We start from the raw sequence: 21,112 nt of genomic DNA on the forward strand, positions 1-21,112 counted from the left end.
CTTTTAATTCGTTAAAGTAGAATACCATGCTGCATACGTGATGGGACATAATTATATCATGCTCTTGTGTCAATTCCTCTTTTCGAATTTCAACTTACTTATGACAATGTACAGTATCCAAAGATTCCTTCGGACCGCGGGAGTCTTACCCAGCGATCCTGCGCCCGCGCCCAGCATGTGCAGACATGAATTGATAAATTGCCTGTTCATAGACAACACCTAGCAAATCGTATGAGAACCAAGCGGCCTTATGTACTCGGATATCAAGCCACTATGTTGCTCAAAGGTACGAACAAAGACGAGCGAAAAGATGTATTCATACGAATCATTACATTTACTTATGTATTAACGCCAGTCTTTGACACCAGATATGCTTTGCCGTAGACACCCACTTTTATCATCACGAAAGGAGCCATCTCTAGCTCACAACATAGGAGTCTCCTCCCTCTCGCCAATGACGTTGAGGAAGGCAGTGTGTACATGGCCAGTCAAGTCACTGGCTTGCAGCGACCTGCCCTTCTCCTTGAACGCCAGCTTCGAGCACTCCCTAGTGATGCACGATCCACCATATGCCGCAAGAGCAAGCGTCTCGCTCCTTGACATCTCAGTGCCAATGTCCCAGATCTTGTCGTGGTATGCTTTCCTGTACGCCAACAGGGTCGCCAGACTGCCGGTAAGAGTGTCACCTTGGCCACCAGAGCGCTTTAGGCCACCCTCGCCCTCGGACACGAGTGTGTGCGAACCGTTGGAGATGTAGTCCTTGGCGCCCTTCTGAATGATGGTGACGCCGCCGAATGCCTTTGACAGCTTGGCGCACAGCTCTGAGGGATCGCCTTCGTCGACATTTACGCCCTTGGCCTTGGCTAGCCTTGCGAACTCGACAACGTTGGGTGTGAGGATGCACTCAGTGCAGCCGTCCACGAGTTCCGGCCTTGTCTGAGCGAGGTAGAGGCCGTCGGCGTCCAATACGAACGGAATGCCCTGTTTCCTTGCCTCTTGGATGACCTGTGCGCAGGTTTCTTGCATGAGTTCATCGCGACCAAGACCGGGACCAATGACAATGACATGGAGACGTGATAGCATGGCTACTACTTCTGAGGTGATGCTGTCTGCGCTTTCGGACTTGGCGAGGTTCTTCGATTGGCGCATGTATGGGTGTACCATGAGGTTGGGGGAGTATGTCTTGATGACCGCACCGGCGCCAGGTTCGCAGATTACGTGGGACTGCAGCCAGGTGAGCACATTGTCTGACATGGGTTGATCTAGATGTTCCTACCATGTCGCAACCTAGCTTTGCGGATGCCATAGCAGAAAAGTAAGGCGCACCAGTGTAGTCTTCACTGCCACCAATGACAGCTACACGACCCAATTGACCTGTTCGAATACATTAGAATCCACGTCGGGGGCCAGTATCATAGATCATTCCTTACCTTTGTGAAAGCTCTCAAGCATGGGCGGTACCATGTTGTAGACCTTCTTGAGCAGGTCTTTTCTAGTTGCGCTGGCCATCTTGAAATAGTGTTCAGGGTGCTGATTGATGTATTGAGTGTTTGTACGACAAAAAGTATCGAGTCTCGATTGTTGTTAATAGCTGCGAGGAGCTTTGCGCGGCTATGGTTTTGTTATGGAGCTCAACGCGCGAAGAGTACGTCATAATGATAGCGGGGCATCCATTGCTGCACGCGATGCGTGCGCCACACACTACCATGATACATGCGCGGAGAGAATAAAGATATGAAAAGTAGTCAATGTGATCACTGTCGGAAACAGCAGTGGCATATTCAAGAGGTAATTCTAAGTGTTATCGATTGCTAAGACAGTCTCTTACTCCGCTAAAGCTCACTAATCTCTGAGAACCTATGAAAGGAGACGCATGTCGCAAAGAATAAGCCCGCGTCTTCTCATCGGACCCCAATAACCCTGCTTGTTCAGCACTATATGTATATACACCGATGACCCCTGTCGTCCAAATACGAAAGCTGGTGCGCCAGCTGTAGAGATAGCCGAACGCGTTTTGTTAGGGCATGCTCATACCAACCATCGCAAGCCGTTGCGCTTCAGTATTGCAGTCAGGTTACTGCAGAAAGACGACCGCAACCGAGCCGAAGACGCCAGTTCCTTGCTCATTGCTCATGAGCGCGCCGCGTTTAGGTGGACGCATCATCCGTTGCCGCAGCAGCAGTCTCGGGCTCAGCAGTCGCCTTCTCGACGCCTTCTGCGCTCTTTTCAGCCTCTTCTTGCGCTGCAGGCGCATCCTTGATGACCTCTTTGTCGGCTTCCGACATTTGCACATCGCCATCCTCGTCAGCGGTCTTGGTAACGGCGGCATCGGTATTAGCATCGTCCTTCTTATCTTCCTCTGTGGTCTTCTCAGCAGACGGCGCCTCGTCTTTGGCAGACTCAGACTTCTCCCGATCTTCGCTCTTGACGCCGTTGGCAGCAGCAGCCTCAGGCTCAGACGCCAGAGCAGGGGTCCACTTGGAGAGAAGATCACTGGAGCGCTGCTTGAAGTGGTACTCGTCCTCCATCGGAATAGTTTCAAGCTTCTGAATTGCCCTCAGTACCTTGTGCACCTTGGTCTTCCTTATGACATCGGCCTCCAGATCCTCGTGAGCCTCAAGCTGCTTCAGGTACTCGTCCATGCTCGTCATGTCCTCGTCTTTTGGTTTCTGGTCGCGCGAGAGGAAGCCCTTTTGCAAGCGATGACGGAGGTAGAGAACTTGCTTCTCGCGCTTCACTAGTCGCTCCTCTTCAGTCATAGGAGCCTCCTCTGGTGTTTCGGGCGCAGCTTCCTCACTCGCTTTCTTCTTAGACTTGGGCTCCTTCTTGGGTTTCGCGGCCGATGCGGCCTTTGGTGTCTTGCCAGTCGTCAACTTGATCTTGGGAGTCTTTACAGCCTGTAAGCAAATTAGAGTGCGTAAATCGACGGGTATATGCGGCGCATACCTTCTCGTTCTCGCCATCGCTCTGATCATCCTTCTTGCGCTTCTTAGTGGCCTTCGCCTTCTTTGCAGGGGCAGCATCGTCGCCAGCTTCTCCCATCTCAACGTCTTCTGAGTCGTCAGGGGCTGTGCTTTTACGCTTGGCTGACTTCTCAGCCTTCTCCTTCTTCTTTTGCTCCTTCTGCTCCACGTCTTCTTGCATCGCAGATTCGTGGGCAGCCAGCATCTCCTTGAAGTGTGCCAGATCGTGACCCTCAGCCGCGATTTGATACGCTTCCCAGAGCTGCTTGTTCTTCTTGCCTTGGTTGCTGGACTCCACGTCCTTCTTCACCTCCTCGATGTCGAATGATAACAGCTCAGTGTTGACCTGCCATGCGAATTCGTTGGTGCCCAGGAACATGACCGGGTACCTCCGATCCTTAGCGTTTTTGCCGCCCTCGAGAAAGTCTTCGCGATATGTACCGTCAATGCGCTTAGCACTGACAGGACGTTTGCTAAGCAGCGACTCTGGGAGCATTTGTTCATCGCAAACAATGACTGGCCATGGCTGGTAACCCCGCATGGCGACCATGAACATGTCACCAGGCGAGACATTCAAACGCAGCTCCGGGGGCGGCTTCTTTCCCTTCTTAGCCGGTGTCTTCTTCTTGTGCTCGGGGACACCTGCGCCTGATTTGCGCTTGCCGTTGGCAGCCTTCTTCGGTGCTGGAGTGCCATTCGTTGCTGGCGCGTCGGAGGCAGGGGCGGCATCTGAGATAATAGGTTAGTACGCGATTGTGATACGCTGGTAGCCCGAGGCTCGAAATCAAGCATGGCTGGACTTACCTGCGTCGTCGCCGGCCGTGGTTGGCTCTGCCTGCGCGTCAGCAGTGACGTCTTCCTTCGCGGCATCGTCTTTTTGAGCAGCGTCGTCTTCGGGAACTAGTTCGCGATCGCGTTAGCTACTGCGCCCTGTAGATTTTACGAGCAGGCTATTGGTTACCTTCGGCGACACCTGAGGTGGCTATGACACCGTCCTCAGCCGGCTTGGCCTCAGCGACAGCAGGCTCTGCAACAGCGTCTGAAGAACGCGTCGGCAACTCAGCAGTGTTGATGGTGTCCGCAGACACGGGTGGGTTGGCCTCGTCCGCCATTGTGCGAGTCGAACTCACGCTTGTACGATGTCGTGTCGACGCGTAAGGGAGGCGCAGATTCGCGAATTACCTCGTCGATGTGTCGGGCGCGATGGCAGTGTCGCGTGATTGATGGTCGACCGGGTAAATCGATGGTGCGCGGTGGGTGAGGTGGTTGGGTCGTATTGTGGTGGTGTGGGGAGGGCAAGAAAGAAGAGATCGGAGACGCAACTCTTGAACTTTCCAGCGACGCCAGGCGCAGCACGTGACGTTCTTCGGCCTGCACGCACCACACGAGCTATCGCGTTCGAAAAAGCGCGAGGTAATTGGGAATCGTTCGTTTAGGCACCGGTGAAGTTTTGGTAATGTTGCAGCACGTGTGGCGTGTTTGCTGCGTCGTGGGAGGTTTCGCGCGATGCGATGACTTGGGTCCGTGCAGGAGTACAGCCCTGAGAGCAGCCGCGCCTCCGGCCAAGCAAACCCACTGTTCTGATACTTGTGCACGAAGCTTGCTGATGATGCGAAAGTGACGGTTTTTCCACGTCGGCGCAGCTCTTTCGATTATGCCTTTCTCGCTTTGTTGGGCTACGGTGAGCGGTCGATCGGCTGTGACTGAGAAGCCGCCACTGACAAGCTAGACGAATCCCTCGAGGTAAGAGCGCAGGCCGATGGAAGCGACACTTGTTGAGACCACCTTTCCCAGCTCTTTCTCGTTCTGTGAGGTCAGTGTGCTCGTCGCTAGAAGATGACGCTCGTGTTGCGACGATGGTGAGATATGAGCGGCTAAGTTGCGTGGCACCAAGTGAGAACGCTGAGCTGCGGGGTTTTGGACGTGCTCAGGGTAGGCTTGTCAGGGTATTTTGCATTTCGGTTACTACTAGAACATCGTCAGCTTAAGTATTGTTGAATTAAGATAAAACAAAGAAACACTCACCGTAGTCTAGCCTGCACTTTACCAAAATTCCGGATCTTACCATCGAGACAAAGCCAACGACCCTGCCAGCTCCATTGTCCCCTATGCCTTCGCAACCTATCTCCTGCGCGACAGCTCTAGCTGCGCAGTCATAATTGGATGTAGATGAATACATTGCCTTGATTGGATGAGATGGCCAGGGTTTGAGGGCGCATTCAAGCTGGCGTCATGGACGTTTGGTACATCGGCCTTGATGAAGTACACCGCGACGTCTCCAAGGCCCTTCAGTAATACCTTGTAGTATGATAGATGAAATCAGTAAACCCCACCATTAGGGACCGACCATCATGCTGTGTCAGTCCCATGAGGAGTGAAGCCTTGTTGTTCCTCAGATCTACTTTTAGGGCATCATGAGCTCGTTAACCTGGCTGCGTACTTCAATACAGGCCGGTTCATACGTCACTGTATCCCTGTACAGATCGCACGAGTTCCATCTCTTTACCAAATTTTCAGACGTGTTTTTCTCGAGTGAGTGAAGGCGTAGTGGGAATGAAGATACCCTGTACAGAGTTGGAAAGGTAAAAGCAGTGGGACTCTGCGTACGATATGCAGGGAAAGTATGCATCAGGGAGGATCTGTAACCAACTCAAATACGGGATAAGAGCGCAGTCATGAACGTGCTAATGGCCAAAATCATGAGCCTCAACAACGGTATTCGAAAACACACTGCGAGACCTAGAAATGGCCATGCTCCTGTACTGTCTGGATCACCCCGTAGAACCCGGGGATGAACAAGGGATGTAGATCTGTTACGTATAACAGATTTCCTAGAACAGGATACAGGGTCAGTAGTATCTTCAGTCAGGATTGAGAATGGTTCCTCCTAGGTGGAAGGCTTCCCCGGATTGTCATAGTCCGAGACGGGGGTGGCCCGCATCCGCGTGATTATCGATAAGCCTGCATCTGCCGTCTCTTGTGTAATGCCCACGGCGGTAACACGGTTGTATATCGCTTCCAGGTGTAGACCCATGCTTGACCATTGTCTGATGATGCGATATTGTGCAAATGCTGTGAAGCAAGATGGCTTGCTTTCTATCGCCTCGAGTAATCCAGTCGCCGGCAGCATTCTTTTTTGTGGACATGTGCGAAGCAATGCCGAGAGACCCAATACGAAAATGTCCCCTGTTGTGGTATGCGATGATAATGATCATGATGGTTGTCGCGACCTCCGAACATGAAGCGCCCCAACATGAGGCCTCGTCAAAGCGGCTTTCGCAGAGCCAAGGCACGGGGGCCAGCACCAGATCAGCGTCGAGGCCCCAGCCATGCGGTCTCCATATCCATCAATGCCTTCGTCCGATGTGGTTACTAGTGCGATGTATGCGATTGTCGTTCGTCCGACCGGTCTACGTGGGCGATCGAGGGGCAGTGGTGCGCTGGTAGTGCCATCGTGTGGTCGTCGTGCGGTACATAAATAATAATAGTACAGAGCGGATGTCCGAAATCTGCACACGAATGGTGCAAGACATGCACTTGCTCGCGATGTGAGGGCGTTGATGGTGTTCGAAGCGGGCGGCTCCCACGAGCGAGACCTGTGGTTGTCGCTAGTGGACCGCCCATCACGTGTACTATTAAGCGCTGCAAAACCATGCGTGCCCTAAGAAGAGCCGCAGTCTGAAAGTCCAATCTGGTCACAAAGACCAAGCCGACACGTGAAGGATGTAGCATGGAAAGCGCATTAGTCGGGACGATCGGACGGCAATGTCGAGGGTGCATTCAGGATACCTGCGGCCGTACCTGGGTAGGCTTACGCAGGTGCTTGCAGGCCGGCTAGAACGTCTGTCATACGTTCTGAAACACACAGGTACTGCAAAAGCCTTACCCGCTAGAGCCCGGTCCGCGCATGCTGCAATTACTAGCGTAAGGCAATCGACGACCCGGCGATCTGCATCCCTAGCTTTCCTCTGAAAGTTGCGTAACAAACATCCCCGCAATATCTTCCCATCAGAACAATGGCAACTGAAGCGCCCACCGCCAACAGCACCTCTACCAGCGACTACCAAGCACTATGGGCGGACAAGTACCGCGGTGTATGTATTCTCGATTGCCCAGCATGCCAGGTCTAACGACCCGCAGGCGACAGTAGAAGACCTTGACCCCCCGCCTGCGCTGTCCATCCAGCCCTCGGACCCCATATCATGGGCGCTCATGTCCGGCCTTGAGCGCGACTACACACACCTCACAGTCATCTCGCAAACGAACCGCGCCCTACTCGGCTACATCAGCATTCCGCATCTCCAGCAACTCCTCAAAGAGGGTAAGGTCAAGGACAGCGACCCGGTTGAGGCTGCCATGCACAAGTTCCAACGTCGCGGCAGGCGATACAAGGTCATCACCACCGAGACGCCTCTAGAAGAGCTCGAGGAGTTCTTTGCCGGCGGGGTAGACGGAAGCGGGAAGCAGGAGTTTGCGGTAGTGACAGACGCGAGCAGGAAGTTCGTCCTGGGCGTGGCTACACGGGCGGATTTGGAGAACTTTGCGAAGAGGAGGGCATAAGCTTGCTTGGGATGCTCAGTGATGGGCAATGGAATAACCTCACAGGATGCATTGGCAGGCGTTTATCTGGTATACCCTATGGCAATGCTATGGAAGCTCAATTCAACACGGCTTGAAGGACACTGGTCCTTATTAAAATAGGCATCTACGCACTTGCATGTGCGAGATGGTAGGCAGACTGTACCTACGTAGCCTTTAGTCATGTCGCGAAAGCTGGATTCGCATCTCGTTGCGCCCTCTAGCTCGAACTAGAAGCTATAGAAAAACGTACACAATCCAAGTAGTAGGCAAAGCGACACATAATCTTTAGAAACACCTTAAGTTAAGTGCTTGCAATACCCAGGCCTATCTGGCTTTCGCGACAGCGCCAGAGGTACCTAGGTAGCGATGATCTAGCCTGTCTACGCTGCACTAATACGTAGAAACGCGTACAAGACTATGTCCCGTAGATCATGTCTGTGCAACCTTACTCGACTATGTTAAATCTCCTTAATCTTTACATGGCCGTTTCTCGCGCGATGTGAACCTTCGACTCCCCCACACGTCATGGTAGACGGCAATACGACTTGCTGACTCATGTCCTCTCATTCCCGATCCATGGTCGCCATGCGCAAACCGCATTCTCGGGTTCCCCACACACCGGAAGGTAGAGCGACGGCTCCGCATGGTTTTCTGGGTTGAACATTTCTGGACGCAAAAGTCCTCAACAGAACTTTTTCTTTCTCTGCATACTCCATCGCTGGCATGCTCGCACCTTCCTTTCGCATGCGCAGTAGACCCCTCCTCCAGCACCAACTATCACAAGCCTGGAGACTAGCACAACGAAAGTCGCCTGTAATCGTCTTCCCGCAACGTTCGAGATGGTATTCTCAGCAAGCGTCCAAAGCGCAAACGGGCGCTGGCACGACTACACCTGTTCCTGATAACGCTGAGCCGCCCAAGTCCAAATTGCCATTCTATTTCGAGGCTGGATATGCGCTCTTCGCAAAGAGGCCTTCGCGGCCATTTCCTCCGCCTTTCCTGTCGCTGCCTTCGACGAGTTTCTCTGAGCCCCTGAGTACGCACAACAAGAGTCGCGATCGCCGACCCACAGTCAACGGGCAGATGATAAGAGGCGTCACAAACGGGGACGATGCGGTGCTAGTCAGTGAGAGCTTCATTGCGGCAAACGACGGTGTGGGCGCATGGGCAACAAGAGAAAAGGGTCATGCTGCGTAAGTCGCGTGCCGTATGGTCGCTACAAAACGTACAAGTGCTAACCACACTCTGCAGTCTATGGTCCCGCCTAATCGCCCATTTCTGGTCCCTCGAAATCGAGAGCGCATCCTACTCCTCCACCTCACCTCCAAACCCCGTCACATACCTCCAGACCGCATACGAACTCACAAAGCAAGCGACCTCCTCGCCCAACGAATGGCACGGCACGACCACCGCCTGCGGAGCACTCCTCGGTGCAGACAACGAGCAACCCGACCACCCCTTACTCTATGTAACGCAACTAGGCGATTCCCAGATCCTCGTTATACGGCCGAGTAGCAAGGAGGTCATATACAAAACGCAAGAGCAGTGGCACTGGTTCGATTGTCCACGGCAGTTAGGGACTAATAGTCCCGACACTCCGGACAACAACGCAGCCATGGACTGTGTAGAAATTCAGGAAGAAGATGTCGTACTGGCAATGTCGGATGGCGTAGTAGACAATCTGTGGGAACATGAAATTGTAGAGAACATCTGCGAAAGCATGGAGAAGTGGAACGGAGACAAGGAGAAAGACACAGAAGACCAGACTTATGCTGATGGAATGCAATTTGTAGCGCAACAGTTGGTTAATGCTGCAAGAGAGATCGCTCAAGACCCGTTTGCTGAGAGTCCGTATATGGAGAAGGCCATTGATGAAGGCTTGTCTATTGAAGGAGGTACGTACAGCTAGCTACATGGGCGAGGTACTCTGCTGACATCATTCTAGGAAAACTTGACGACATTAGTGTCGTGGCTGCACAGTGCAAACGGCGCAAAGGATGAGGCCGCGAAACGAGGTTTCGATGACTGAACTTCTGCAAAAGAATACAGACCGCACCACGCGCCGATGACCCCTGAAGGCACTAAGGTTCCGCTCTGGCCACGGAAGGCCACATGGCAAGGCCATGGAAAAGTACCGGATCACAGGTCACACCTTGTACCTCCGCGAACGGCCCTACACGCGTGCGTTACTGTGTCATAGCGTCGCAGCGCCACGCCGAAGCCCGAGACATGTATGGCGCTGAGAAGCCGTATGCTAGTATCTACGCGAAGGTCGCATATGCCGTAGGAACGTATTCGACGTTATTCTTTATACCACAGAAGAGACTGCGAACTACATGGGTTTCTACTGCGTTCTCTACTGCGGGTAGCTTATGCCATATACTTGGCCCATACTACAACACTGAGCCGCGAAGAAGTACGCGATATACCGCATTGATGTCAGGGATGTAGTAGAAGGGGAATTGGAAATGAATGCTTTATGACATTGAGACAGAATGCTCAGGATAGCGATATGTAAAACGGTCTAGAGTACAAATGACCATCGGAATATTAACGGGCGTAGTTGCAGTGCAGACATCCTCTATCCATCCATGTCATCATGTTTTGAGGTCCTCCAAGGCGCGTGGGCAAGGATGTGATTCAAGCGTTCAAAGAAAAGCAGCGATAGAACTGATCATAGTCGCCTTTTCCTTTGCTTTTCAGATGTACATGGCGGGGCGCTGGCATCTATCGTATGCTCTCTTCACAGGACGGCAGCGCCAACACCGCTTCGCTTCTGCATAGGAAGAACGTGGTCCTGTCAAACATAACTTGCAGAGAGCGTCCTTGTAGGCAGCCTATGACTTGGGAGTACCCTCTCCACGAGCGGGCGATCCTGTGGGTGAGCGAGTGACACGACGTCTAGCCCTACCAGTTTTGCTGCGAGAACGTGACCTGCTAGAGCTAACGGATCGTTTACGCTTCTTGATGTCGGCACGAGAGCCGTTTGAATCAGCCCCAGATGAAGTAGAACGTCTGCGCCGCCGCGGTCGTGCAGGGCTTATAGACATAGAGCTCGATGGGGAGCGACGCCGACGGCGGGGAGGAGTTCGTGAACGTGAACGTGATCGCAGCCTGGGTGCTGGTGAGCTCGACTTGTTTCTGACTGGTGGGGAACTAGATCGCGAAATGGGCCTGGGTGGCCTCCTGCTGTCCCGGCTTCGAGACCGGTCTCTCCTTCGTCTTGCAGGTGGAGACTTGCTACGGGAAGGAGACCGACGACGCGCACGACGAGGAGGAGATCTTGAACGGTCAGCTGACGGTGAACGCCGCGGTCGACGTCGTGGTGGTGGAGATCGAGAGGGTTCTGACGATGGTGAGCGACGTGTACGACGAGCTGGTGGAGATGCAGAACGACTGCCCGAGGGTGAGCGACGACGCTCGCGAGATCTGTCGCGACGGCCTCCACGTCCACGACCACGACCTCCTCCAGGTATGTAGACATCGCGCTCGCGATTCGGTGGGGAGGGTCTTCGTCTCCTGTCACATGTCAGCAGTCTTGATCTTCAGTGTAAATGCGAAGGACATACGGTGGTGATCTTGAGTCGCGATCGCGACGCGGAAGTCCTCTGTCAAAGTCCCTTCCACGTCCCCTACGATCACTACCACGGTATCGTCCTCCTCCTCCGCCACGGCCACGTTCAGGGCCACGCTCGGGTCGTTCCGGACGCTCGCTCTGACGGAACGAGTCGATCATAGCGTTCTGCGCTTGTTCTTCGGCACGACGAGCATCGGCAGCGGCTTTGGAAAGCTATGGGTTGTCAGCGATGGTAAATGAGCAAGCCTCCGACCCAACTTACCTGCTCCTGTTGCAATTCGGCCTTCTTGGCTTCGAGCAATTCTCGGGGCACGCCCATAGGACTATCCTGCGCGCTCAGCATGAGATCCCATAACTCTTTGCAGAAAGGTGCGGTCTCCTTGTTGAGGAAGCCCGTGAGCTGAATCTGGATTTCCTTGATTTTGGGCTGCGTCCGTCAGCAAACATTCCGTTGTGTCAACTGGAGGGTTACTGACAAATTGATTCTGCTCAATGAGATTGTAGCACGTCTCGACCACAATGTCGTCTTCGTCACCGAGGATAGTGGTGATCCTGTTAGCAATCCACTTCTTCATCAGGTCGATGTTGACTTTCTCGATGTCGACCTTCTTGTCAAACTCGGGAGGGAACTTTGTCGCCTTGAGGCGCTTCTGATCGATGCTAAGCGCCATTTTGAGGACTTGAGATAGTATGCAGTTGCAAGAGTAATGGGGTGACGCGTGTGCGGGAAGACGAGGTCGCGACAGTGAAAGCTGGAGCTCGGGCGGGCCCATCTGCGGGCTTGGCGGCAACCTCCGGGAATTACGTCGTTCATGCAGGTACGACCGACGCTAACGCTGTCGTCACCCGTCCCAACCCTCACGCTTTCACTGCCACATCTTATCTTGAACTCAGACACTGCAGACCGCGATTCGCGGCAAATACTGCATTGCTGCGAGCGTACCATCTCATACAAGGAAAAAATCGAACAGGTCTAGAGCCTACATTAACGTTGGGTCACCTACTTTGCATGTTTTTATCTTGATGTAGGCTCTACAGTGTTTAGATTTTTCCTTGAACAAGGTAGTACACTCGAAATACAGGGCCTTGCTATTGTAGCCATGAGTCTACTGTACTCACCTTCGAGCAATATCCCCAAGGCCGCGAGTCTCCCCAGAAGCAGCCTCCTCGGCATCTCCCCCTCCTCCAGCAGTCCACGGCATCCCAGCAGCAGGAACGGCCCCTCCTCTTCCTCTAGCAGCAGCAACGATAACCATGATAACGCACCCCTACCTTCCTACCTCGCGCGGCATATCCAGCTCGGCTTCTCCCCCAACGTCGCTGCGCTCATAAACTCAGCAGTTCAAGTTGGGAAAGGATGAACGCGTACATGCTGTATTTACGCATCTCTTCCTACCGTCACTCAATCAATATGTTTGGGTCAAGGCTTCTCTTTCTGTTCCAGAGCTAAGCTATCTCGATCAAATAGGATGTGGCCACAACCATCCACTTACCTGGGCCAGCATACCATTTTCTCCCGCGTCCAATCTCACCTCTCGAATTGCTTCTCATAGCTCCTCCTTAGCATCTCTCGTCTATCATTAATTCCATCCGCACTTGTCATGGCGGGCCAAGCTGCGGCTTCGGACGTGCCTCTTGTGGAGCAACCCGAGAAGCATACCAAGCCAAAACGTCCTCACAAGCCTGCGAAGCCCGGACATCATGGCAGGCCCGTACCACCACTGCCTATCGAACCGCCTCCTAACCCATACCCTGAAGACACCGATACAGCTGCACCTGAGCCAGATGATGAGCCAGAACCGCCGGAACTTGATTTCAACCCTCCTCCCAATCCACCAGAGGAGGGCCCTGGTGAAGCTCAGACCGATGGACCTGCTGAAGAGGCACCTAAAGCTACCCCAGAAGAGCCTGCAGCTGAGCCTGAAGCTGCGCCTGAAGCTGCGCCTACCCCGGATCAACCTCCCGCAGATCCTGCACCTGAGCCGGATACAGAACCTGAAGCTGCCCCCGAAGAACCAGCAGCAGAGCCACCAGCTGAAGAGCCTGAAGCTGCAACCGAACCTCCCGAGCCTGTAGAGGAGCCCCCTGAAGAAAAGCAGTCTGAACCTGCCGCTGAACCAACACCCGACGCCGCGCCAGAAGAGCCAGCAGCACAGCCTCCAGCTGAAGAGCCCGAAGCTGCTCCAGCTCCAGTTCAGCGTTCGGTAGATCCTGCACCTGAACCTGTCCCCGAGGAGCCGACAACAGAGCCACCAGCTGCAGAGCCCAAAGTTGAAACACCCGAGGAGGCTACATCAACAGAACCTGAGCCGGAAGCAGAGCCAACGTTGCAGGTGCCTGCTACAGAGCCCGTTGAGACAGAACCTGTAGAGCCTCCACCACCAGCTGCCGAGCCTGAACCTACGCCCGCGCCTGTCGAGAGTGCAGCCGAACCGGAAGCACCATCTGAACCAGTTCCAGATGCACCAACGGAACCTCCACCTGCACCACCTGTCGCGGAGGAGCCCGAGGCAGCACCGGCTGCTGAACCTGAGGTCGCACCAGTGTCTAGGGCAGTAGAGCCAGAAGCACCAGCGGAAGCAGCACCCGAACCGGAAGCAGCACCTGCATACACTGCCGCAGAGACCGAAGACCTGCCTCCTCAGCCTCCAGAAGCGCCAGCGCCCGAACCGGCACCGTCTGTGGCTGAAACAGAAGCACCAGCCCCTTCCGTAGCCACTACTGCCACGTGAGTACACTAGCTTTTCCTCCGATGTCGCTATACTACACTACCCTTACTTTCATACTAACATCCACCAGCAAAACCCGCAAACGCGACAAAGTCAAGCTTCTCGCAGCAATGCGCGCACCGCCCGAGTCCGTCCCTATAATGGTGCTTCTTCGCCAAAAGAAGAAGGCTGGTGAGGATGTCAAGGCCATTGCCGATGCCATGCTCGCGGCTGCGGGATCTTGAAGTGAATTGGAAGATTGGTATTTGGATCGTGGTGGCGAACTTCAAGTCTCCCTAAGAATTCCCTCTACCTGGCTTTGACTACCTCTCCCTATGTAGATGCTACTCGTAGCTCAATTTCATCATTACCTTTGTCTTCGTTTACGTGTAACGCCTCTTCTCTGCTTCATACCGTACATGATAAAGATCAAACTCATCGTAGCACGCTCTTCTTTACCTACTACAACACGCGTAATAGGGTTGCTGTGTTGATACAAATGTAGCCCAGACGACTACGATTCCCTGGAGCCCTCAACAAAGTCCTCCTATCTATCGATGTAGACCGCAGTACAAGAGATGCACCTGGTGTCTCTTGTTCAGATTCTTTCTTGTATACTGCAACTCCGCGCAAGAAGTTACTACTGACATGCAGCGACGTGTATGTAGATACCACAATGTCTTCCTCCGTATTGGCGTTCCCATCCATTCCGTCTCCTCAATACCCAGCGCATAAGCTCTGCTATCGACCCTGACCCCAGATAGGGCTCGCTCCTAACCTTCGCCGCCAAGTCCCCTCTTCTCGCGTTGGCCTTCTCCCAGCACTTCTCTATGCTTGCACTTATAATATTGTAATCTCATCCTCAACCCCAACGCCCTTCACCCCCCAACAGCCTTCCTAACCAAACTCCTCGCTTCCTCCAGGCCCCTACCCAACTCGCCCCTCTTATGCGCCTCCTTGACCTCGTAGTGGAACTTCAGCAGGTCTTTTGCGCGCTTCAGCTCTGGGTCTTGCTCCTCGTCCACCGTTGTTGTCGACGTGGGGTCTGTTATTGGTGTCTTTGCGGCGGTATCGTGAGAAGATGGGGGTGATGTGGAGGCAGAGGTGTTCGAGTGCGCGGATACGAGGGCGAGGGCTGCGGCGGGGTCCTACAGTCGATTTTGTGTTAGAAAGTGTACAGGTGAGTTGGTGTAGGGAGGGCAACGTACACAGACGCGCAGGGAGACGAGGTCGGATAGTATTTCCGCGAGTTGCATTGTGTTTCCTTGGGTTTGCGCCATATCTGCTGTTGCTGACGGGAAGCTTGATGCGGTGTGTTTGGTAACAGATGTGTAATGCAGCGTGTGCTGGTTCTGATAGTTTGGTTGCGATGCGAGCGCAAGTGGGATGCATGTGGCCTGGAAGCTCTGACGTTCACCCCACATCTCGGTTCCCAAGTCCCCGTGGCGGGCAGGGGCCCAGATCAAAACTCCCGTCAATTGCCGGCTAAGTACTTTGCCGAAGACGGTGAGCGACCTTTGCTTTCAAACACCTCTGCGTGATATTGGGTCATTGTCTTGAATACGTTCGTTGGTTATCGTTATGGCGAGTATCCAGGCTATCAGGGCAAATTGCCGCAAGGTACGTGATTTCGTGTCATGTTCGCGTCGTGAACGGCTTAGGAAAAGAGAAAGAGCTGGGAGGCGTGTGCTGGTGAGGTAGCAGTTGTAAAGTTACTCACGTGTTATCATATGTGAAGACATGTGCCATCTCTCTGGCATACGTGTTATGAAGGTTGAGCTTGGGAACCTTAGAAGGAAGACATTTGGCAAAGAAGCTCTTCGTGCAATCTAACGTGTGACAGGTCATGTGCATAGGCAGAAACTATGCAGACCACATCAAGGAGCTGTCCAGTGCTACGCCTAAGCAGCCCTTCTTCTTTCTGAAGCCACCGTCGTCTATCTTGCTGCCAGGCGCTGGCCCAGTCCTACGCCCACGTGGTGTAAACATGCACTATGAAGTTGAGCTTGGTCTCATCATGGGAAAGACATTGCGGGATTTGCATCCTGAAGATACTAAGGGTGCTATGGATGCTATCGAAGGTATTTAGAACGCCATACATCCAGCCAAATATAACAGTATATCGAGATCCATCCGACTAACATTCACGACCCAGGCTACATCCTCGCTATCGACATGACAGCTCGTAACGTGCAGGACGAGGCGAAAAGAAAAGGACTCCCATGGTCTATCGCAAAAGGCTTCGACACGTTCATGCCCATCAGCAATTTCATCGCGAAAAACAGAATCCCAGACCCACAGAAAGCACACCTTTGGCTCTCAGTCAACAACGAAATGAAGCAGTCTGACAACACTGAGCTGATGCTTTTCCGAATCCCAAGACAGCTGAGCGATATTAGCAGGGTCATGACACTGGAGAAGGGCGACATCGTACTTACGGGAACCCCGAAGGGTGTAGGCCCAGTGAAGACGGGCGACGTTATGCGTGCAGGGCTGAAGGTAGATGGAAAAGATATCGAAGAGGCAAATTTGGAGGTGCCAGTTGCGGACCGCGAGGGCTTGTACGAGTTCAGCGAGACATAGGGTCAGTCCTCTAATTGAGACAACCAACGAGGTTTCCTTCCCATGGTTGCTAAAATTCTAGCGGTTGCCGAAACAGCTGGCTTGCTCCGACCGCCCGGAATGCGTGTGCTCGAAGGCTTAGGGATGGCCTTAGAGCGAGACAGTGGCGTCAGAGCAGCTTTGCGAGGTGACTTCTTAGCTCTGTCTGCCACAGTGGTTTTGGTATCATCGCTCTCACTACGCTCAATCCTTGTCGCTTTCTGCGGGCTGCGTAGAATAACAATGAGTGACTTTGGCTCCTGTTCGTTTGTAACACTCATAGCAAATTCAGATGGTGAGGCATATCTTCTGTCGGTAGGTGAAGTGGTGGCTTCAGGTATGTTCGACTTGGCAGGACTCCTCGTAACCAGCTGAGTGGGTTCAATCGCCGTGGTTTTGCTTTGATTTGCAGCAGCATTGCGCTTTGCGGTTGCTGGAGCTCTGCCAGTGGGACGCATCGCTGTGCTGGATCTGGCCTTGATACTGTCTGATCCTTGATCATGGGCAGTCTTTTGCTTCTTGCGCGATGAGAGAGCTGGCTCGACCAACTGTGTTGGCGGGAGGAGTGATTCGTTATCGGTTACGTGCGGCTTTCGCTCTTCAGCATCTTGTTCTTGAATCTTCTTGGCTTGAGCGCGAGTCAGCCTTTGAGTGTGGGGCTCCTTTGTAGGCTGTTTTCGCTTCCGTGTGATGGTCTTGTCCGTCAGCTGTGTTGGAGGTGGGGCGACTCTGGCACGTGGGCGAGGCTTTCGCGTAGGAACCGGCACTGGGGCTGGGGCTGGGACCGGAGCCGGGGGCGAAGGATAAGTCGGGCGGTTGTGATGGACCAGCTGTGTCGCAACTGGAGCAGCATATACTGACTGGCTCGATTTTGGAGCAGGTGTTCGGATTTGTCTCTGTTCCTCTGCCAGATGTGGCAACATAGAGTTGTGGATCGAAGGTCTCTGCATCAGTCTCTGTCTTGCTGACTTCATTGGATGACCTGAAGGCACTGCTGAAGTAGACATATCGACTGGTCCCCTGCAATAGTCGTTAGCGTTACAAAAGGTCGTTCCGAAGACCGCTCTTACCTTTCTCTCATCTCTGGACTCCGGGGTACTTGAATCTCTTCACGTGCAAACCCAGGCATGAGTATCAGGTCTTCATCGTCCGTGTCACTTGTTACTTCTGAAGTTCCGGCGTTAAGTAATTGAGACGGTGTCATGGATCTCAGCATGCCATGTTGAGGCTTAGAAACGGTCTGTGGGCCAGCGGTGTTGGACTTGGACTTGGACTTGGGATCACGTCGCGTAGATTGGAGCCGGGTGACTTCTTCTTCTAGACTCTCGATCCGACGCGCGTCTTGATTACGACCAGTCTCGAGAAGATCAAGACGTCGCAGAATACCTTTCAGTTCCCTGGGGACCTGTTTGAGCTTGTCGAGATCGTCCACAGCATGAGACACAACATTGTCCAGCTCGATCTGCTTCTGCCTGACGTGCTTGTTCGTGTCGACGAATATGCCCAGGCGCGTCATCTCGCCTGCTGCCCACTTCTCGAAAGCCTTGTCGTCATCTTCGGCTTCGATCGCTGCGAGTTGTTGCTCCAAGTGTCGGACCCTCGACGTAGCAGCTTCGGCAGCCTCTGCAACGTGTTCGGTAGATCTGATGCGGGCTTCGTATTCGTCATGGTGCTTCTGAAGTGTTCGCATCTCCGTGAGCAGGTGGGCGTGCTGTTGTTTCATCTCTGGCCCCCATAGCAGTGCCTCCGCCGATGCGAACGGCATACGTGAGTCGACATCTGTCGCCGAACTAGGTCTTCTGGGACCCATTGCGAGGGGATGCGAATCAGTGACGACAATGCGTTAGCTAGTACGATGTGGTGATGAGGGTAGGGACGTTGCCAGTGAGGCCAGGTAGAAAACGCTGACCGCTACATGAGAGGTGACGAGAATGATTGGCTGTGTACGCCGTAAGATGAGAGGCGATATTCGCGACGCGATGGTGGGTCCAGACGAGAGAAGCAGGCACGAGGCTGGGTGTGGCTTCCTCAGTCAAGCAGCTTCACCGAGCTGGCACATCTCCGCCACCCCATCCAAGGGACAGATTGGAGACCACCTATAGATGTTAATAGAAGTAAATAACCTGGAAGTCTGCATTAAGGTAGTAGTTTCCTGAGTTTCGTTCTGATACCAATGTAGACTGTAGCGCACCTGCCAATATTCCTCTTGAACGTAGTGCGGTAACACATTTACCGCAACGCCTTAACGAAGACGAGATCAAAGAATAAGTAGTGAAGTAAACTCTTTCTTATTTCATGCTACCTACTGGGCACACCCCACATCCACTCAATCAGATCAAGCAGTACGCTTCGGTCCTTTCGGCGCATCTATTACATCATCTCTCTTCATGATGCGAATCTTCGTGTCTTTCTTTGCGCTATCTCCATCCGATTCAGATTCCTTTGGCCGCTCCGCCACACTCTTGTCGTAGCTACTCGGGTCGATACCAAGAATGCCACCTACGTTGTTGCGGTCACCAGGAACAGAGAATTCGCGGAAGGCATAGCGCCATTCGTTGAGGAAGCCGCGAATAGCCTTGCCAACTTTGTCCTTGCCGTTCTTGGAGTGGTGACCTGTTCCTGTAATTGCGTAGACTGGACGCGAAGAAGAGCTGTGCTTTAGAAGGATGCCTTCGAGATACGAAACCGACTCATCTGGATGCAGACCTAGATGATGTTAGTCTTGGTATATGCATACACCCTATATCGACGTACCGTGAAGATCAACATACAGCTCTCTCAAGCCATCACTGTCCTTGTTGCGATCTTCGTAAAGGATACGAGCAGCTTCACGGTGAGCTTCACGCATCAGGTTGTTCTCACTCTGCCCCCTAAGACTAAGAGCTTTAGCCGCGCGCGAATCGCTGCGATTCCAAGCTTGAGCAGCGCTGTGGTATGTTAGCGGTGGAATGTCGTAGGACGAGGCATGCCGCTTACCTCTGCAAAAACTTGTTGCGCAGACTGCCATGCTTGAAAGCCTCGGCGCGAGCTTTGAGATATGCCTGATTGCCCTTCTCACCAGTCTCGAGCCATGGGATGTGCTGAGGAGCGGGTATCGCCTGGGCAGCCACACTGTTCTCGCGAGATCCTGTGAAGCTCTTAGTCGGTCTCAATCCCTTGCGAGCTGGAGTGGCAGGAGCCGGAACAGGCGACATGCGAACGACATCTGCAAGATTGTTAGGTCCTGGAGCATCTTTGTGATGGCCATGTCCACCTCGCTTGCCGTGGTGACGCTTTCCAGTCTTAGCAGCAGCAGCGGAACCCAGACTAGGGAAAGCGTCGTTGTCGTCAACTGCGAGCACCGAAGGTGTGGTGGCACGCGAAGTCTGGCGACTGCCGGTTCTAGACTGCGGGCGACTACCGCCTCCAGGAGTGAAGTTTGCAAAAGGACTAAGTCCTGGTGGAGGGCGTGTGGGGCCACCACCTGTCAGGCCGTAGAGCTGTTCCAAAGAGGTCGCGGCTGATGTTATCGACGGTGTGCCTAGGGGAGAGCCGTTGTAGTGGAGTGTGGGGAACTCATAATCGGACATCTGGAAGTTGGGTATTGGTGGAGTTTGGACGTCCGACACAGCCATACGAGCCATGAGCGCAGAGGGGTCATGTGAGAAGAGGCATGTATCGCCAGCTAGACAGTTTCCATTTAGAAAGTATCTGTGTTGGGTGTTAGCCTGGACTATCTAGAGAGCTGTATATATACCTACTTGCACAACGTCTTGCTGGTGTCATGGCTGAATCTGCAGTCTGCTCGGGCGCAATGGCCAGTTGACAGAAAGTACTTGCACACGATGTTGCTCTTTTGCTGGCCCACGGGTGTACTAGGCCTGAATGCTGGGCTCATAGACTTCCCGATGACGTATCCTGGGTGCTCGGAGGGCGTGGTAGGGAGTTGTTGTACGTCCAGTTGCTGTCCCATGAGTGCGAGGAGAGCGGCACTGAGGTCGTAGCCATTGGCCTCCAAGACCTTCTCCAGCTCCTCGTCCGATCGGTCGTCCCTGAGGATCGAGCGCAGCATGTCGTATGGGCCCATGTCCATGGTCTGGGGCTGGACCCATTCGGCCGCGGCACCGTTGAGCGTGCCATCGCCGAGGAGAGACGACTCAGTGCTCGCGGCGTCATCGTTGACTAGCCAGTCGACGGAGTGGCCATCGAGGTCGCCGTACGACTCGGTGTTGGGACTTGCGCATTCGCTGAACTGGTATGCGCTCAGGCTGGGGCTGTGGGGGATATGCGGTGTGGAAAAAGCAAGGCGAGGCGAGGGTCGCGGGGAAGTAAAGGGGGACGCGGTGGACGACTTTGTGCGCGCGAATCCAGGTGGCATGGGGAAGCCCGGCGGCGGGTGTACCATGCGCGGCGAGGCGTTGACGGGAGTAGGGGCGCGATTGGCCTGCCAGGGAGCTGGCGAGGGCCGGCGGATGATGGTATGGCGGCTGGGAGGAGAGCTGGAAGAGCTGCCGGCGTCGCGATAGCGCCAGAGGCAGTCTAGGACAATGTTCTCGAGTGATTTGCCCGTGAGGTTGGTCTCCTTGCGCATCAGCTCCTCGAGCTTGTCCGTCTTGTCCTCCTCATCCAGGGCCTCGTCCTGCAGCACAGGAAGCGCCTTCTCGTACAAGTCGTCGGCGACCATGGCGATTACTTCCAAGCGG

General features: G+C 53.8%; 10 protein-coding genes across 10 annotated transcripts; 4 read left to right on the plus strand and 6 right to left on the minus strand.

Annotated features, from left to right (window-relative positions):
* Positions 1–423: 423 nt before the first annotated feature.
* On the minus strand, positions 424–1,509 carry J4E88_004382 (uncharacterized protein; the record flags this gene model as incomplete). Its single annotated transcript, XM_049398028.1, has 3 exons — positions 424–1,224; positions 1,277–1,374; positions 1,431–1,509. The coding sequence occupies 3 exons, from the start codon at positions 1,507–1,509 to the stop codon at positions 424–426; spliced, it is 978 nt and encodes a 325-aa protein (XP_049256473.1).
* A 638-nt stretch (positions 1,510–2,147) lies between these two features.
* Positions 2,148–4,075, minus strand: J4E88_004383 (uncharacterized protein; the record flags this gene model as incomplete). The annotated part of the gene is made up of 4 exons (XM_049398029.1): positions 2,148–2,897; positions 2,947–3,692; positions 3,768–3,863; positions 3,925–4,075. The coding sequence occupies 4 exons, from the start codon at positions 4,073–4,075 to the stop codon at positions 2,148–2,150; spliced, it is 1,743 nt and encodes a 580-aa protein (XP_049256474.1).
* Positions 4,076–6,979: 2,904 nt separating this feature from the next.
* J4E88_004384 (uncharacterized protein) lies at positions 6,980–7,523 on the plus strand (the record flags this gene model as incomplete). Its single annotated transcript, XM_049398030.1, has 2 exons — positions 6,980–7,057; positions 7,104–7,523. 2 exons carry the CDS (start codon positions 6,980–6,982, stop codon positions 7,521–7,523), a joined length of 498 nt encoding a protein of 165 aa, XP_049256475.1.
* A 744-nt stretch (positions 7,524–8,267) lies between these two features.
* On the plus strand, positions 8,268–9,573 carry J4E88_004385 (uncharacterized protein; the record flags this gene model as incomplete). The annotated part of the gene is made up of 3 exons (XM_049398031.1): positions 8,268–8,737; positions 8,796–9,439; positions 9,509–9,573. 3 exons carry the CDS (start codon positions 8,268–8,270, stop codon positions 9,571–9,573), a joined length of 1,179 nt encoding a protein of 392 aa, XP_049256476.1.
* A 1,500-nt stretch (positions 9,574–11,073) lies between these two features.
* J4E88_004386 (uncharacterized protein) lies at positions 11,074–11,792 on the minus strand (the record flags this gene model as incomplete). Its single annotated transcript, XM_049398032.1, has 3 exons — positions 11,074–11,334; positions 11,384–11,548; positions 11,598–11,792. The coding sequence occupies 3 exons, from the start codon at positions 11,790–11,792 to the stop codon at positions 11,074–11,076; spliced, it is 621 nt and encodes a 206-aa protein (XP_049256477.1).
* A 930-nt stretch (positions 11,793–12,722) lies between these two features.
* J4E88_004387 (uncharacterized protein) lies at positions 12,723–14,074 on the plus strand (the record flags this gene model as incomplete). The annotated part of the gene is made up of 2 exons (XM_049398033.1): positions 12,723–13,849; positions 13,921–14,074. 2 exons carry the CDS (start codon positions 12,723–12,725, stop codon positions 14,072–14,074), a joined length of 1,281 nt encoding a protein of 426 aa, XP_049256478.1.
* Positions 14,075–14,707: 633 nt separating this feature from the next.
* Positions 14,708–15,109, minus strand: J4E88_004388 (uncharacterized protein; the record flags this gene model as incomplete). Its single annotated transcript, XM_049398034.1, has 2 exons — positions 14,708–14,977; positions 15,038–15,109. The coding sequence occupies 2 exons, from the start codon at positions 15,107–15,109 to the stop codon at positions 14,708–14,710; spliced, it is 342 nt and encodes a 113-aa protein (XP_049256479.1).
* Positions 15,110–15,410: 301 nt separating this feature from the next.
* J4E88_004389 (uncharacterized protein) lies at positions 15,411–16,412 on the plus strand (the record flags this gene model as incomplete). Its single annotated transcript, XM_049398035.1, has 3 exons — positions 15,411–15,449; positions 15,673–15,910; positions 15,985–16,412. The coding sequence occupies 3 exons, from the start codon at positions 15,411–15,413 to the stop codon at positions 16,410–16,412; spliced, it is 705 nt and encodes a 234-aa protein (XP_049256480.1).
* A 2-nt stretch (positions 16,413–16,414) lies between these two features.
* J4E88_004390 (uncharacterized protein) lies at positions 16,415–18,240 on the minus strand (the record flags this gene model as incomplete). Its single annotated transcript, XM_049398036.1, has 3 exons — positions 16,415–17,137; positions 17,292–17,412; positions 17,501–18,240. 3 exons carry the CDS (start codon positions 18,238–18,240, stop codon positions 16,415–16,417), a joined length of 1,584 nt encoding a protein of 527 aa, XP_049256481.1.
* Positions 18,241–18,765: 525 nt separating this feature from the next.
* Positions 18,766–21,093, minus strand: J4E88_004391 (uncharacterized protein; the record flags this gene model as incomplete). The annotated part of the gene is made up of 4 exons (XM_049398037.1): positions 18,766–19,136; positions 19,185–19,357; positions 19,407–20,120; positions 20,171–21,093. The coding sequence occupies 4 exons, from the start codon at positions 21,091–21,093 to the stop codon at positions 18,766–18,768; spliced, it is 2,181 nt and encodes a 726-aa protein (XP_049256482.1).
* Positions 21,094–21,112: the final 19 nt, after the last annotated feature.

This window comes from Alternaria novae-zelandiae (assembly GCF_023758075.1).
Source record: "Alternaria novae-zelandiae strain BMP 2774 chromosome Unknown scaffold_7, whole genome shotgun sequence".
Classification (NCBI taxonomy): Eukaryota; Fungi; Ascomycota; class Dothideomycetes; order Pleosporales; family Pleosporaceae; genus Alternaria; species Alternaria novae-zelandiae.